This window comes from Hirundo rustica, chromosome 2, assembly GCF_015227805.2.
Source record: "Hirundo rustica isolate bHirRus1 chromosome 2, bHirRus1.pri.v3, whole genome shotgun sequence".
Lineage (NCBI taxonomy): Eukaryota > Metazoa > Chordata > Aves > Passeriformes > Hirundinidae > Hirundo > Hirundo rustica.
The window spans coordinates 79163783-79180853 of NC_053451.1; the positions used below are offsets into that span (position 1 = coordinate 79163783).

Below are 17071 nucleotides of genomic sequence, written 5' to 3' on the forward strand. Positions count from 1 at the left end.
TGTATGCAGATTTCTTCTGTGGTAGTCTATAGCAATGATTTCACTGTTTAAGTCACACAGCACCAAGGCAGCAGTTGGGATTAAAAAAAAAAAAAAAAAACCTATTTACTCTTTTTGTGACAAACCTAATGATTGCAGAAATGAGAAAACAGCCTGCAAACAGTCCAAATTTAAATAAGATCACCCCCACACTAGACTATAACAGTGGCAGATGGACAGAGGAAGAAAGTGTATATAGTCATATTTTTTGCCATTATAGTATAGACCCTTTCAGATTGCAGCAAGCAACTTACCATCTGCAAATCAGAGTCTTTCCTTTTCTGCTGAGGCACTGATTCAAAAATCATGATTTGTGAAGTTTGAGTTAAAGTATTAAGAGGCTTATCTCTCATTTTAAAGGCACACCGATCTCCTGATTTTACTTCAAACACATGGGAAAAGCATCCTGAAAATTTCCCTTCGGCTTCTTCTTAAGGCAAAACCTAAAGCCACTGGCTCACTCTTAGGTATGTGGTGAGGTAATGGGTTCTGCACATGAATAGCTTTTTGTCAAATAGTCTCTTATTGCTGTTGTTCTCTAGCTTTTGTTTGGTTTACTCTTTGAGGAAGTGATTTGCTCTATGCCTATAGGATATGTAGATCACGCTGGGCACCTTCCTTACAGCAGCACACATACTGACAGCAGCAATGAGCATTCGGTTTTAACAGAGACCCTCTGAAGAGAGAAGAATCTGATCACTGCATAAATCTCATGGATTTTTTTAGGGCCGGATCTTCATTTAAGTGGCCGATGATTTAGTAGGTGTATCCATTTAATACAGATTTGCGAACAAAATCTGGGCACATTTTAAAAACGTTTCAGTGTGTCCACCCGCCTCTGCTTTCCACAGTTTTATCAGAGGATGTGGCCATCGCAGAGATCAGACAAACATACACAATTTGCAGCCTACCGGGGTTTCTGATACTTTCACACTATGGGCAGGGAGTTTATTCATCTAAGGGCCAGCACTCTTACACAGGTTTAACTTACCAGTAACCAAAATATCGCCTCTAGGTATGAAAGCCTATTTGGAACTTGTTTAAGAAGAGGAAGATGCAATTAAATTCTGGCAATTCCCTTTCAAGAGGTGCTGCAGTATGCTTTGCATTGCAGTATTTCTAATTTTCACCAGGTCAGAGTTGCTCTCTGTGAAGCAAAAAAAGAAAAGGTTTATTTTGCCAATCATACGTGCAAAAGCCATGTACAAAATAAAAAACTAAATACAGTAATTACAGTAATTTTTGTTAAAATATTTTTACACAATAAACCTTTGGCTTTGAAAACTCTACCAGAAGCAAAAGAAAAACAAACTGTAATGAAAAAACTGAAATCAGAGGCCACTAATAACACTAAAGGGAGCCCAGAAGCCAAATTAATGTTTCTACAAAGAAATACTTTTCTACACCAGGCAAAAACCTAGTAAGACCTTTACCTGGGTCGTTATAGACAGGATTCAGATTTCATTTTGAAGTATGTTTTTTACAAACTGTTTAGTGTTCATATGTCATTACCACTGTTGGGCCAGATTGCACCTGGCATCGATATAAACAAAGCTTTGGCAAGAGTTCTTTCCTTTGGGATGGAGACATCTGATTTTCAAGCTGAAAACATGTCAGTGTTGCAAGACACTCCAAATAGCCTGTTTTACCAGTGCAGTAAATTAACCCGCCTGGTGTAGTGTTAAATGCTTTACAAACATCGACTGAAGGTGAGGGAGGGAAACACCAAAAAACAAACAAAAACATTTCAATAACTTGTTTGACTACAAGCAGTGAAAAAAGTACAAAGAAAGCTTGAAGGGAGGGGGGGATGCCAGAGGGAGACAGAACAGCAGAAAAAACCAAATTCTCAGAATTTTGTCCCGTATTTAACCCAGGGATTTTGTGCCATGGTGTGAGAAGACACAGAAGGAGCAGAACAAGTTATATAGATAATAGAAAAAGCATCTTCATTTGAAAAACAGATCAGGATAGCAGCAAACAGAGATTCTAATTCATCATTACCTTGTCTAGAGGGGGAAGGCTTTTTGATAGCTGTTGCATGAAAGAGGTTCACCTTTAATGCCACAAAACACTGGTGGACAAAGACTACGTAGGCAAAACAGAGGATAAAATATTAGGCTATCCCCCTTGCTTCCCCATTGTTCAGGATGAAAAAGCTGAGCTGAACTTCTGGGCACGCAGAATTGGCTGCGTGAAAGCTCTCGTCGCTAGATCGTGCGTTTGTGCTAAGCTTGAATGGTCCGGAGGACAATGGGGTTCATCCTGCCTGTGGCTCTGCAGTGATTCTGCAATATAGATGTGAAACAAGAAAAGCTGGAAAAGTAGGTCCACATGCGTATGGAGTCGAGCAACAGCCTGTCCTGAGAAACACAGGCAGAAGTAGTATTCTCAAATATATATATTTATATAGTTGTTAGACTGAAGCCATTTTGCTACTCTTCTTGCTATTTTAATTGTCCTAATAGCTGTCTGTTTACAAACATGCATGTAAGTGGGCTAGAATAATTAATTAACATTCATAAGCATTCATAAAATGTGACAAAGTTTATGTTAGGGCAGATGTTAATTCCCAAGAGAATTACATTTCTGTTAAGTGTAAATTTATATTAGTAAGATCCAGCATGATTGATTCTTGCTTGGCCAGCAATAGAGGACTTAGCATCCGTAATGGCAGAGATTATATCTGGTCAACAGGAAAAGAAAACTGTCCAAGAAAATGCCAACACAGAATCTGAAGCTGTGAAACCTGGTCAAGAAGAAATAAAGCCAAATAAGCAACAGATGAAAAATTATCTTAAAGCAAAGATCAAATCACTCAGTTGGAAATGAGAATTGTATTGGAAAAGGTGATGCTGAAATCATGAGAATTTTAAAAACAACAGTATTAATAAATAAAATTGAGTGCTGAATACTAGGGTTTTTTTTTTGTTTTTTTTTTTTAGTGGACCTTAACATTAAAAAAAAAGTAAATAGTTTTAATATGCTCAAATATGTCTGATGAAGAGCAGACAGGACTTCTAAACTTTCCAGTCATGTGGAGGAGAATGCCAAAGGCATCAGTACTCAAGAGCCATGGACATACTGGAGAGACCTCAGGAATGGGCTCCAAAAAAGTTGAAGGAACTGGAATATCTGTCCTCTGAGGAGAGGCTTAGAGGGCTGGGATTGTTCAGCTCAGGAGAATCCCATCAATGTCTATAAATACCTGCAGGGAGGGTGCAAAGAGGGCAGAGCCAGGCTCTACTCAGTGACTCCCAGTGACAGGACTGGAGACAGTGGGCACAACCTGAACCACAGGAGGATCCCTCTGAACATCAGGGAACACTTTTTCACTGTGTAGGTGACTGAGCATTGACAGGTTTCCCAGCAGTTGTGAGTCTCCATCCTTGGGGGTATTCAAATGCTAGCTGGACACGATCCCAAGTGTGCAGCTCTGGGTGTCCCTGCTGTAGCAGGGGCATTGGACAAGTGACCCCCAGAGGTCCCTTCCAACCTCAGCAATCCTGTGATTCTTTGACTTCATCTGAAGTCCAGTGGGGAATGTGAAAGATCAAATGAAGAACCAGGAAAGAAGGAGACTGGTAAGATACAAATTTTACAATTGTTTTCTGGTACTGTTGTACCTTGTAGAGCACCCTCAAATATTGGAGTGGTCTAGTGGGTTCAAGAAGGACTTGTTCCTGCACCTGTGCTGCAGAAATCGACTGCCTCTAAAGAGGAGACTTCCTAGGAAGTTTATTGATGACTGCTTGCCAAATCGATGAGCGAGGAGAGAAATGGGTAGGGAACTTCGCAACAGATAAAGTCAGAGTATTAATGACACCGTGGCATTTTGTCCTCAGAACAGAAGTGAAGTTCTCTAGATGTAGAGTCACTAAAGGACAATTTTGGACTGTGCTGGCTACAGCCCCATCGTAAGCGAAAGCAAAGACACCTTAATCAGGAAAGGACACGAACAGCCTCCTGCATCCAGCAGCATAAAAACACACGAGCACGAGCACTCAGTGCCCAGCTGGAATGAGAAAATGGAGCCAGGGAGCTTCCAGAGGTTGCAGGGGTGGCTGCCAAACAGACGCAATGCTTGGTGGCAGGCTGGCAGCATAGGGAGAAGTCACTGCCAAGGAGAGGGAGGGGAGAATCACCTGAGTCCCACCAAGGTTAACCTGCACCTGATGCAGGTGATGGGAGTGGGGATTCCAGCTCGAGAAAATGTCTCTGAGCACTTTGAGGGGGGGAAACTACCTTCTGTTCTCAAGACAAAAAACATTATTGCTAGGGCGATCAAAAAACGTAAACAGGTTTAGCAAGTTAAGCAGAATGGTTTCCCAAAAAAAGAGATTTTTTTAGGTAAGTAGAACACATTTTCAGTGATCTCCTTTGGCAGTCCTTCATTCAGAACAAGAAGGAGAATCACATCAAGTAAAAAGGATTAAAAAAAATTGCTAAATACATACTTTGTTCAGACAGTTACACAACAATAAAGCAAGTTGGGCAAAAATATGAGGAAAAGAAAGTGAGAAAAAAAAGCAGTTTAGTGGGTGTCAAACTTGTAAACACTGAATTCTGTTTTATCACTGTTGGTTTAAAATTAATATAAGATAAACAAAGCAGCAGTACTGTATTAATGGAGTTATATTGCTGTAAAATCCTGATTGTCCATGAATTTTATTCACACAGGAGAATAAATTATACTGCTAGTAGCATTTTAGCAAATAGTTTCATGCCAGACCATTGCATCAACTTAATGTTATTGATGTCAAATAAATCTGAAGTAGTTAAATCAGTACAAAGTTCAGGCTGACCCCAGCATTTATTGTATGTTTTTAGAAATGGTTCAAAGCTGAACCCATTTTCTTATTAGTCTTTCACTTACACTACATTTGGCAGAGTCATTGTCCAGAAAGTGAGAGAAAATACCTGATAAGCCATGTGTAAAGAATTTGAATTCAAACCCTGACAGTCTGCTTGAAGTGAATGAAATTCATGTCAGATTTGGACAAATGCAAGAGTAGTTAACAAAAGCACAGGTGAAGGAGCCCTGCATATTCAGGTCTGGAAAAATGTTATGAAGGGAACCACATAAATGAAGACAGAAGTTGTGTTAGTCGAGTAATCAATGATTTAACAAGGTGCTCTGCTTCCAGATGCCCCTGTTGGTTGTGCTGGGGTAATTTTATGGGGAAATATATATGGATGCAAGAATGGGGCCTTGTAGTGAGGGTTGTTAAAGGATGCAGGCATTTGCCTGAATCCTACCTACTACTCTCCTCCTGCACAAACTAGGTGCAACAGTGGATGCTCAGCTGGCTGGGCTCTGGTGGAAAAACAAAAACAGCTCAAGAAGTTCCTTCTTCCATGCTAGCTGCTTCCTAGCAGCTTTTCTAGCTATTCCTAGGTGCTAATTGTCATCTTTTACCATGCCCTTGCTTGAAGTGCTGCAATTGTTTGTTTGGCCAAGCTGTAAACAGGATTGATTAAATGGGCTGGAGTTAAAAAAATACAAATTTCTGCTCTCCCACACAGAAGAACTTGAGTTTCTCTAATGGGATTGCTTCAGTGATCCAGTTTGCATCTCAGCTTGAGAAAAAGTTGATCGGAAATGCTTGCATAAGGAAAAAGCGGGGCATGGAATGAGAATTAGCAGAAGATAGGAACTGCTTAGATGTTGAAGAAATAATCATATATTGGTTTATTTTATTGTTTTATTGGGAAATATGCACCAACTTTGCTTTAAAATTCATAGATATTCCAGAAGCCCCACTGGGGAGCACTTTCTCAGTCAGCCTAGCATTTAAAAATAATTTATTTCATCAGGGAAGTAAGTTGAAGAAAGCTTAGGGAAGGAAATGTTACAAGGTCCAGTTACTTGTTCCACTGCAATCAGGAATATCTAAATGAGGAACTTAATCAGGTTTTGAAGAGCACCAGTAGACAATTCTCACCATGTCTATAAAGGTGTGTATTGTATGGTACCAGTACAATACATCTATCAGTGTACAAATATCACCCTACAACTGTAGGATTGACACAGGTGAGATCTGAGCTAGAAAACAACCACCTTCTCAGGTCCCTGGCAAAAAATCTCAGTTCCTTTGACACCAATCACAGGTCTAGGCAGGGAAAAATTCACATTGTCAGGTTTTGTTTAGACCACAGAACACAAATGAATTAATTTCTGCAAGATTTGTACTCCTTGCCATGAATACATGAGTTATGGGGTTTATTTTTAATAATTTTGTTTTGTATCAGGGATCACTCTCTGCCTCAACTAGTCACTGCCAACACGGGGACACATGGGACATGGCATTCTGGTGCTGTTTCCCCTCTCCCACTTCTGGGGTGGGAGCAGAAAGTAGAGAGGGCAACTGCTTTTGTGCTACTGCCCATCCTTCAGGGACTCTGCTAGAAGGTGTAGTGGGCATTGCCTCATCATATGGAGTGTCTGAGAGAATGTTGCCTGTGGGACAACATTTAGTTTTGTTGCTAAAATCTGCATTTGGGGTGAAGTGAGATTCTTGGGCTCCTTGACTCATCCCAGTCAGCCATCCAAGTGGGATTTCTATCAAAAGGAAGCCCGTCTTCTGGTAGAGAAAGAAGAAGGATTTCTGGCAAAATCCAGCTTAGTGAGTTGGGTCTTTGTTAAGGTGAGCACTGGCTGAGAGATACAATTATAAAACAAGGTGGCTTTGCAGGAAGACAAGAGTTGTGTCAATTTAGTGCCAAGCTCGTTAGATCAAAGTTTCCTGTGTTGAACATCTCATAACATTATTCTCCCACAGAAGTAATTACTGCAATTATAGGTTACTTCTACGATGCTAAATGCATGTGATCCAAGGAGAGATCCCTTCTGCCCTCACCTAGTGTAACAGAGGGGTTTGCGCCTGCGTGGTATAGGGGCAAATCTCTAGAACAGATTAAGCAGTGATGGATAAGTAGGACATGGGTGCTCTGTGTCTCCTCATGGGGTTTTGATGGAATAGATAGGTTTGTAGTATGGTTGTTTTTTGGGTGGTTTTTCTTTCTATTTCCAGCCTATGAGCAGGGTGGCATACCACCATGAGGTTTTTAAACTTCAGCTGAGGATGTGTTGCACACCCTGGGGCCTGGCAAGACGGCTCATGCGAGTGTTTGGAGGGAAGCAAGCTTTGCTGTAGCTGTGTCACAGGAGCAGGGTGGAGGCAGCTGAACTTGGTGCAGTCCTGCCCAAATCACTCTCTGGGCATGGTGCCTGGAGAGATCTATCTCTGGAACCACACCTGGAGGAAATAGATGATTGGGTCCCCCGAAGGAGAGTCTGCATGTACATGAGCAGTTGTGCCTTGTGGGCAGCTGAGACTCAAAACGTCCAGGGGAAGCTGGGAGCTAAAGTAATCCAATGGTGTAGATTTTCTCAGAGAGTCTGTACGTGGAAATTCATGTGAATGGCATGATCTCACAAGGGCATATTCAGTACTATGTGAGGTGATTTCTACTTTTAGAAAAATGCCTGTGGGGTGAGAAGGTTTCAGAAGTCCTCTTCCAGATGGCTCAAGAACCCATCTTTTGGGAGGACTTCCTGGGAGTGCCTTGCCCAGCATAAGACACCTGAGTGAGTCATTTTGGTTTTGAATCCCCAGTGCATGGATATACATGCATCTACAAGGTGACAGCACTTAACTTTAAAATATAAGTTGAAAATGAAGAGGTGAGAGCTTTTTTTTGTATCATTACAGTTTTGCTGTGAACATGAGCCGTGAACACAGGGACTTGGGGCATTCTGTGAGGCTTTGATCACATTACAGAATATTAATTTTCTAATTTACCAATGCAGATAAGGCACTTTATGAAAACTGAGATAAGAGCTGTTAATCAGTGTTTGCACAATGACAGAAACCACAAGCCTTCTCTTTGAAACACATAGTTTTATTGAGTCTGTAGGTAAACTGGGACAAGTTTATTCCAGAAAAGAAGAAGGAGAAAAGATGCCATGGCACACCTAACCTGATTTTTCTTAATGCCTTCCTTATTCCTAGGAGTGATTAAGCAGCTTGGGGCAGACGCTGGTTCCTCCAGTACAAGCAGGCATAAAGTTCTGGCCAGCTGGGTTTATTTCAGGAAGCCTCTGTTTACCTCTCTCAGCTTTAAGTGTGGGGTTTTTTTTAAATTGATTTATTAAATAATTGAGGCAATAATTTGCCAATCTTTAAAACATTTGATCCATATCTCACTTAGAATCATCACATCTGAAATCAGTTGCTGAAGAGGGATTGATAGTTTGCTAAAGCAGATGTATTTTTGACAGATGGCAGTGTATTTCATTTGCAACATTAACAAAAAGATGCACTTGCAAAAATAAAAAAATAGATGTCTAAATGTACACATTTTCCATAGTTATCTATTACATACTGCCAAGTTAATACATCTTAGACTGTAATATTTTAAATAAAAATTAACATACTGTTAAGTTCAGATAAAAGAAAAGTATAACCCTTTTTTTAATTGATATATTAGATTGCATATTTTATGGCCTTATTTCATCATGCAGTAGCTCATTTGGACTGTCCAGGAAGACTAATTAACACTGATGCTTTTTAAAGAATTTTCATTTGTGATGCTAATCTGTCACAAATAAAAAGTATCTTCCGAAAGCCAGTGGAAAAAAGTAAAGACACAACTTCTTGCAGCCAGCTTAAATTAATGCTAGCTTGATTTGTGTTAATTGAAAGGTTTTTTACATCTCTTTTGTAAGTGTTTATACAAGTTGGCAGACAGAAGAATAGCTGCCTACCTACAAGAACAAAACTGATTTATTTAAGCTGCTGTATATATTACTATCATTTAAAACCTCTTGAAACATTTCTGTACAAATAGTCTTAAGGTGTAAGCCTGTCTCTGTGTTTATGTACACAGACACACACACACTTGTACCATGCTGTATCATTTTTGCTACTAAGACATTTATACTCAGTCCTCATATTATGTGAATATTACTAAGTGCCAGTTCTTCCTAGCAGACTACTGGCCTCTCTTTAAATTTCTCTGAGATATGTGCAAGTCAGAAAAATACCTTGATGACAACTAGTGATGTCTTGTTGCACTCATATCCACATCCTTGGACAGTCAGCCTTAGCAGAAATTCAGTACTTCCATAGCTGAGCACCCCCAAAGCTCTATTGGGATTCATGAGCCCTGGATCCTGGCTGCTGGATGAGACAACCTCAGGCTCTTGTTCACTGGTTCTCCACACTCCGAGTGTCTCAGGACAGGCCACCTGACCACCATATGTGGAAATTGCCCAACTCTGATGGTGTTGGATAGGCTCCCACCTAATATCTTCAGGATCTATATTGTCCACAGTGGTAGAGGAAGGGAGAGGCTTGCTAGGCTTACATGGCAACAAACACTCCCAGCTCTTCCTGGACAGCTTTTAGAGGTCCTGCCTTTTAAAAATAATGGGTAGCTATTGTTGATAAGTGCACTGATGTGATCCCAGACCTTAAACAAAACTTATAGAGAAATGGGCAAAGAAATTTGGTGTCCTCAGCAGAGCATAATTAAACTGCTGCTTAGTTCACAATGCTGACTACTGACGTTTGCATCATTTTAGTGTTGCTAGACCGTGTACTGCATGTAACGACAATTAGCAGAGCAGAAGGAAAAGCAGCAGATGCTAGAAGTGCACAGAGTTAGATGACTCATTTTGATGTCATGAAGGATCTTTTTCAGACAAGTGAAAAGATTGGTATTAAAAAAAAAAAAAAAACAAAGAAGACCAAATAATTATTAAAGAAATAATATGAAGATTTCAGGGAAGAGTAGCAGCAAAATCAGTGTCTTGCAGTAAGCAAAAACATATGTTTACCTCAAATACAGAGGAGAAACACCAACATCCATGATGGAGACTCTATTCTCCCTCCTCCTCCCCACTCCTGCCCCTTTTCTCCTTAAGGATTGGTTACATGGTGGGTTTGGTGTTTTTCATGTTGAACTGAAAGAAAATGTGTTCTAAAATTTCTTAAATCTTTAAAAACTCATTGATTATCTGCTCAGAGGTAACAATAAGAAAAGAATAATTCATAACCACTTTCTGGAGATTTTGAGCATATTTTGCAGCAGTTTTTCAGTCTAACAAGACTAACTAGAAATACGTACTTGGCATTTCAAAGATGTATTCTCTCAAGTTCCTGATACGGGTAAGATAGAAAGCAAGTCTCATGGGACAAGTACCTCCTGCTCTCAGAAGCTCTGCTCCACATTAACGGTTCTCTTTGTTTCCTTAAAAGCAAATGTAATTTGTCTTTTCTCTTGCTCATCCCATTTGTGAATTTGAAACTAAATGGCATTTGCATGCTATCATTCTGTATGACATCACTGATAGAGAGTTAAGTATGAAGAAAATGTCAGACTTTTCCTCTGCTGAAACTCTATTGTGCACAAAAGCTACTATAGGTACATGATATCTATATCTGTATCTATATCTATATCTATATCTATCTATCTATCTATCTATCTAGATCTAGATGTGCATTTCTGCAGAATCTTATTTGATAGGGGCATTCATATGGCATGCACTAATGTAAGTGACAAAAATGCAGCAATGTCAAGTTCTGTAAACAAACCGCTCCAAGAAATTAACATTAACACATAATTGTATGCTTTTACCATGTCAGACATGTCACAAAAAAAAAGAACTTGAATTGTGATTGTAGTAATTAATTTTTCCTCTCCCATTTGAAACATACCAACTTATTATGGCATTGAGGATGATAGATTCTGGCCTTACATTTTAGTGCATCATATATTTACATTTCCATATAAAGAACGGTTACCAAAAGATATTAACAGGATGAGATCTATATACAAACATATATATAAGTGTGACCACTATCTTTACATTACGACCTGGAGGTCTTAAGAAAAAAAGGAGGAAAACTAGGCAAGAAAAATAAAGCAAAGCAGGGATTTTGTCCTCAAAATCAGGAAGGTCTAGAAATTATATTGCTGAAAAGCAGGATTGTAGGGAATTGTACCAGATAGAATAGAAAGAAGAAAATGTAATTTTTCCATCTGCTGTTAATCTGAGCATTTTTGCTTCATTTTTGCTGTATTAACAGTGTGTCCAAGGTGAGTGGGTGGCTGAACTTCCAGTTCTGTGATATTTTTTCTTCTGTATCTTTTCTGTTCTGAAATGGAAATTTCTATGTTTTGACATATAACGTAAAGGAAACAAAGATGTGAGAAAAAGAAAAAAAAAGGAAAAATGGAAAAAATGGAAAGGTACTGATTCAGATGATGGGAAACTGTTTCCAAATACTGTCACCAAAAGTACATACTTAGTGTGGTTTTATCAACAAGCCCAAGGGGCTCCTTCTTTGCTGCCACCCCCTTCCCCGAGTCTCGCGATATGCCTGCCTGATCCCATCCGACAGTAGAGTTGATACTGCACTAATCCCCACAAGTTTGGGACTAATGAACTCACTGCTGGGCTGCCGCCATGGAGCTTGGTCCCAAACTATACTGTACTTCACACTCGATTTATTCTCCAGATGGCGAGACTGCGCAGCCCCGCCGCGAGGGACCACCTCTTCCACTGGAGTGTAAAAGTGGACGGATGTTGTTTTCTTTGCAGATTTGATAATTCAGAGCTAGAAACTCAGGAGGATGGTTAGTTATTAGTTTTAATGGGTGCCAGTGGAGCCAGCAATGTGCATATTCTCATTCTAATTTCGGTGTCTATGTGTTTGGGTAGCAGTGGATTTGTGAGCAATGCTGCGTCACCGAAACCTTTATCTTCACCAGTTGGCATAGCTGCACGTGGTACTGAACCTCTTCCTGTGTCCTCCTCAAACAGAAGGCGTGCAAAAGTAGCCACCCTGACCATGCCTTTTTTTCCCTCAGTGAGCTTTCCAGCACAAGCTGCAAATTTAGAATATTTTAACAGTATCACTATTTACCATGAAGCTCTCTGTTTTCTTTCTCTGTTGTTTAGTTTGGTAAAGAACCCAAGTCACATGGGACCCAAGGAGGATACCACCATCCCAAGCTACCTGAGCATGAAATATTTTATTTAATGATTTGGTTTATTTCTTTATCAGCTATTATTTAATGACAAAGTATTACCTGATGTTGTTGTTTTCATGTGAAGAACAAGGCAAATATTTTTCTCAGCATTCCTTAAAAATTTTAGTTTTTCCATTCTTGGCAGTAAGGATAGTATTGTATCAAGGACTACCTTTTTCTCTGTTATAATATTGAAGTAGTTTACCTAGGTTGGGATTTTAGCTTTTGCATGAATTCTACAAGAATAGCATCTACATTTCCCTAATGAGGCAGAAAGGGGTCTCTCCCTTTTCTCCATGTTTTTAGTACATTTGGTCAAAGGTTTGAGTGTATATTTGTTTTATTTACCCATGAAATGTTTTATTGGAAATGTTTATGGGAACCTGATACTCCCCAACTAACATCAGTTGGATTTCCTCCATTGTAGGAAGGGTAGGCACTAAGTCAGCCGCCTCACAAGCTTTGGCTTTGGCAGTCAGGTCCCATCAGTTTGTTCCACAATTAAAAACATACATTGATTCTTGCTGTGGAAACGATAGTGACTAGAAGTATTACATCATGGAAAGAAAACATTTCCATTCCTAGGGTATCTAGGCAGACAGATCTAAAACATAGCAGTTCTAAGAAAACTCATCAATTCTCAACCCAACAGATGGCATGGGTGTGTTAACTAACATAGTGACATATTTTCTATTAAAATATGGGAAAAAAACAACAACCCCCTCCCCATGTTTGTTGGTTGGTATAAATTCAGTGAAGTTGTTGGTTATTTTTGGGATAAGTACCAGAGGGCTGCACATTTAGTTTATGTAAATTGATAACAGCAACAGCCTGTTAATAAGTGTTTTGTATGGAAATATACCTAGAAAGACACGATCTGTCTTTTTTGGGAAGGGAGTTTGCAGACTGAGGAGAAAAATAGATATGAGATGGTCTGGTGCCCATTATTATATTCTGAAAAAAAACCATGACAAATTAGGCTGCAAGTTTGCTGGAGATGTGCCTTCAGCTGGAATTGAGTGCTGCCTTAGAGGATACTTTGAGAAGATCCCTCTTTTGCAAATGCATTGGTGTGTGCTGAAATGGTGATAATCTGACTTTAGTTAAAAGCATAAATTGGTTTGGAGTGTGTTTTTAAGCTACCCTTCTGCATCATATCCAGAAACTTTCAGCCCAGCCCTAAAATCCGTTACCCTAGGTCAGAGAAGGGAAACACAGGGGGTTTGTATTTCCCGGTATTGGCATCATGTGGTTGGGTTTGCCTGATTTGGAAGAGCCATTTCAGACAGCCGTGCGCTGGAGCTGTCTTCCAGATGTATGTGTTTGTACTGAACTGCATGAATCTTTATGTGGCTTTCCTAATGGCCCCAGACAGAGTCCATTCACAGCAGTTTGAATGTTTTGGGTCGCATTTTCCAGAGATTACCTCTGAACATGCCCCTTGATAGCAACCCAGGGATACATATGTGGGTGCCTTGTTCCCGTCTGTCCGATTAACGGGCATATGCTCCCAGCCTTCGGAGGAGCATGGCTAGCAGCCCCAAGCTGAAGGCTGTTCACTTCAGATTTCATTAACTTTCTGCTCCATTATTCCTTCCTTTTAACCAGTTAGAGCCACCAATTGCTTTTCTCTAAACTTACCCTAATTATCAGGGGTCCCAGCCCTGTAAATCAGTACACTGCTGAGCTGTCTTAAACCGGCCTGGAAGACCCTGTTCTCATCGGTCCTGACAACTGTAAGCTACTGTTCCCTCACACTGTTTAACTCAGACCACATTGGGAAACCACCTCTGCCCCTCTTGCCGGCAGAGGTTTGCATCCGTCTGGTTTAAATCTACTGTCATGTGCTCTCTTGCTGATTTGTATTAGTCTGGATATTAACTTTGATGATTTTTTTGCTGTTGTTTCTCCCCCTTGAGTTCGCCTGTTTTCTTGAAAAGCATCTCTATTCAGCAACTGTATATTGTTAAAGTCATTCCTGAGCCTCCATGAGTCAGGAGCTTTAAAGTTTTATTAGCCCCATAAAAACTCTTCACAAATTAAATGACTTTTGATAAGTGTGCATTTTGACAATGCAAATTTGTTAAGGGCTGTTGGTGAGTGGGAGGAATTTGGGGTTGAAACTTCAGTTGGCAGGAAACAGGGAGCCCAGCACCTTCCTTCAACCCCTACCCCTTTCTCCAGGCCAAGAAATGCATTTCATTTCAGAAAAGCATGCCGGTATACTTCATGCAAATCAACTATTAAACAGACTTGTAAATTTACATTCACAAAAATTGCAAACGGCCAGGGAAAACACGTGTCTTTGGAGATTTTATTTTGTGCCAACAGAATACCCTTTTATGTGGTCTAAGAAAAACCTTAGAGTTATTTCAGCGTTGTTTTTATATGCAAGTTGTGAATTCTATTACTGCCTTTAATGCACTTTGAATACATGGAGTAAAGGAAAACCAAAGAAGTACATATACATCTGTACTTTCAGGCAATATAGAGCTAAATTGCAAAAATAATTGTTTTATGCAAATTTAAGAATATGCCATTTTTGAGAGAGCAGACAGTTAATGCAACACATTATGTTAGCATAAAGAATTGTGGTTTGCACACATGTTCAGCACTAGCAGACACAAAAATCTTGTTTTCTGCAAGTGGTAGAAACCCCACACATTGAATTTACCAGTTATAAAGAAACAGTAAAGAGGAAGGTAAAATTGTGAGGTTCTGGTGATGACTGCTTCAATAAAGTCCAAGAGTGACAGACATTTGGGGGACACCACTATCTAAGGCTGTCTAGCTTTTCCCTGGTGTCATTTCAACAAGTTGTCTTCTCAGTGCATTTTTCTGTCAATAGAAAGTATGCTTTCTTTTTCTTTTCTTGTGCATCTGGACTCATATATATTGTAGAGAGAAGCAAGACTGACCATCGTGAAAACCCTTGCAGAGTTTGACTTTGGCCGTGCTGAAAAATGTGTTAGGATAAACTCTGTGTCCAGCGGCCTTGCAGAAGAAGATCTACAGGTGCTTTTGCAGTCCGAGACCCTTCCTTCAAGCATGATGCTGCCAAAGGTTGAAAATGTTGAGGAAATAAGATGGGTGAGTACCAGCAACACAGGAGCTTTTGACTGAAGCTGGTGGGCCAAGTTCACACAGGCACAGAGATGAATGACTGTGAGTTAAGAGGAAGCCTGCAAATACCATACTGTTGCTTGGCTGAGGTAATTGGGAAGTGCATCCACTTAAATGTGTGTGTGATGTGCTGTATAAAAAGCATATATGGAACACGTTTATAAAGAAAACCAGGTGTATTTCTTCCACGGCTGACAAAGAAGCAATATTGCTGTCAGAATATATTATCAAAAGTAGAAGGGTAAGTGCCTGACTCCTCTCAGAGTACCCTAACAAGCAAAATTATTGTCTGTCCAAGAGCTTTAGTTACGTGCATTCGAGGCAGGAGATGGGAAACCATGTTAGCAACATATGAAAAAATGGGTTGGGGGGAAGGTCACTCCTTGGGGCAACTGGAGGAACAAACAGGAAGCTTTTAACTAGTGTTTTTAATTAGCACAGATATTATTTCCTGAACAGTTCTCTACTTCTTCCTTTTTAATTGCTGACAGGTGTGTTTGTGTTTCACAACTGACTTTTCAGCCAATAAAAACCTGAAATGTAAATGGTTGGCATGTCAAATTACTTAAGAAAACTTTGAAATAGGCCTAATTATGCCATAATTGTTTTAATTGTCAAAAAAGAGGAATGCTTGTTTGGATATACCATTATTACTATAACACACCAGTAAAGGAATAATGCTTAATTATTCACTTTATATTTTTGCAAACCACTAGCTGAGCAACTAGCAGGCGTGCAAGCTGTGATGAAAGGCAGGCAGGCGTATTAGGATCTATTTTAATCTCAGCATCTAACCTTGATCAAGCCACTGAGATGGGGCTGAGCGCACAATGGAGCGCAGCCCCATCCGCCGGGTGCGTGACCGGCCCCGTCCGTTCTGTGGCGCTGCCCCTTCGGCCTCCACCACTCGCGATGGAAGGTTCGCCATCGCCTTCCACCAAGGGGTAATTAAATTAACTAGAGTGCACCTCTCAGGGTTTACGGCCATGTAAGTGTTAGACGCAACTTGTCGGTGATGAATATTCATGATACCAAAATGGCAGAGCCCTTGCTGCCGCCAGGTAGGTTGTGCAGGGAGATGGGATGCCAGGGCTCTTTGTCCCCTCATCCTCTTCCACTTTCCCTCTCACTAACTTGTGTTTCTATCATGGAAAACAAGCCAGCCCCAGAAGCTTCTGCCTCTTTGTCCTTCTTTTGCTTCGCTCTCCTTTTGCCCAACCTTTGCGCACAAAGAACATATTCTGCCTAACACCACTGCCTTCCTTTCCCAATCCTCCAAAAATTCACTCCACCGTGATTTTTCAGCCTCCCAGAAGCTGTTGCTTTCCCCCCACGCACGCCCGCTCCCCCCCTTCATTTTTATTTATGTGCAGCAGAAAACCTGGAGGCTGATGCACAACTAAAAGATGGGCTTACTTGTTTTCTTTTGTGTGAGAATCTCTTGCTTTCCTTTTGTCCCTAGTGTGGGTACTTGTTTGACTGGCATGGCTTATTGGACTATAACAAGCGTAACTCTCCCTCCTTTGTGGCGGGACAATTCTCCCACAAATCCCGACCAGTGTGCATTCTTCCCGACACACTATTGGGTGTGCACTGGAATTGAAAGAATTGCTGAGGCCTTGCTACTTCATCCCCTCCCCAAGCTTTGTGGGTTTTTTTTTTTCCTCCGCCTTCTTTTTTTTTTTTCCCCTTTTCTCCCTGAAATGAACACTTTACCGGGCCGGAAACATTTAATCGTCTCCTTTTGAAAAAAAAAAAAATTAATTGAAACTTCTCCACTCGTTACCTTTTGTATTGGTGCTTATTGCAAATCTTTTACAAGGGAAAGGAAGGCAGGCAATATTTAATTAAATGTGCTTTTTTTTTT

General features: G+C 40.3%; 1 protein-coding gene across 3 annotated transcripts in view; it reads left to right on the forward strand.

Annotated features, from left to right (window-relative positions):
- The window catches only part of CLYBL (citramalyl-CoA lyase), a 172257-nt gene that overhangs the window by 128675 nt on the left and 26511 nt on the right, over positions 1-17071 (forward strand). For all 3 annotated transcript variants that reach the window (XM_058419445.1, XM_058419446.1, XM_040056475.2), the window contains exon 3: positions 14983-15171. In XM_058419445.1, coding sequence (XP_058275428.1) covers positions 14983-15171 — 189 coding nt within the window. The remainder of the gene's footprint in view (positions 1-14982; positions 15172-17071) is intronic.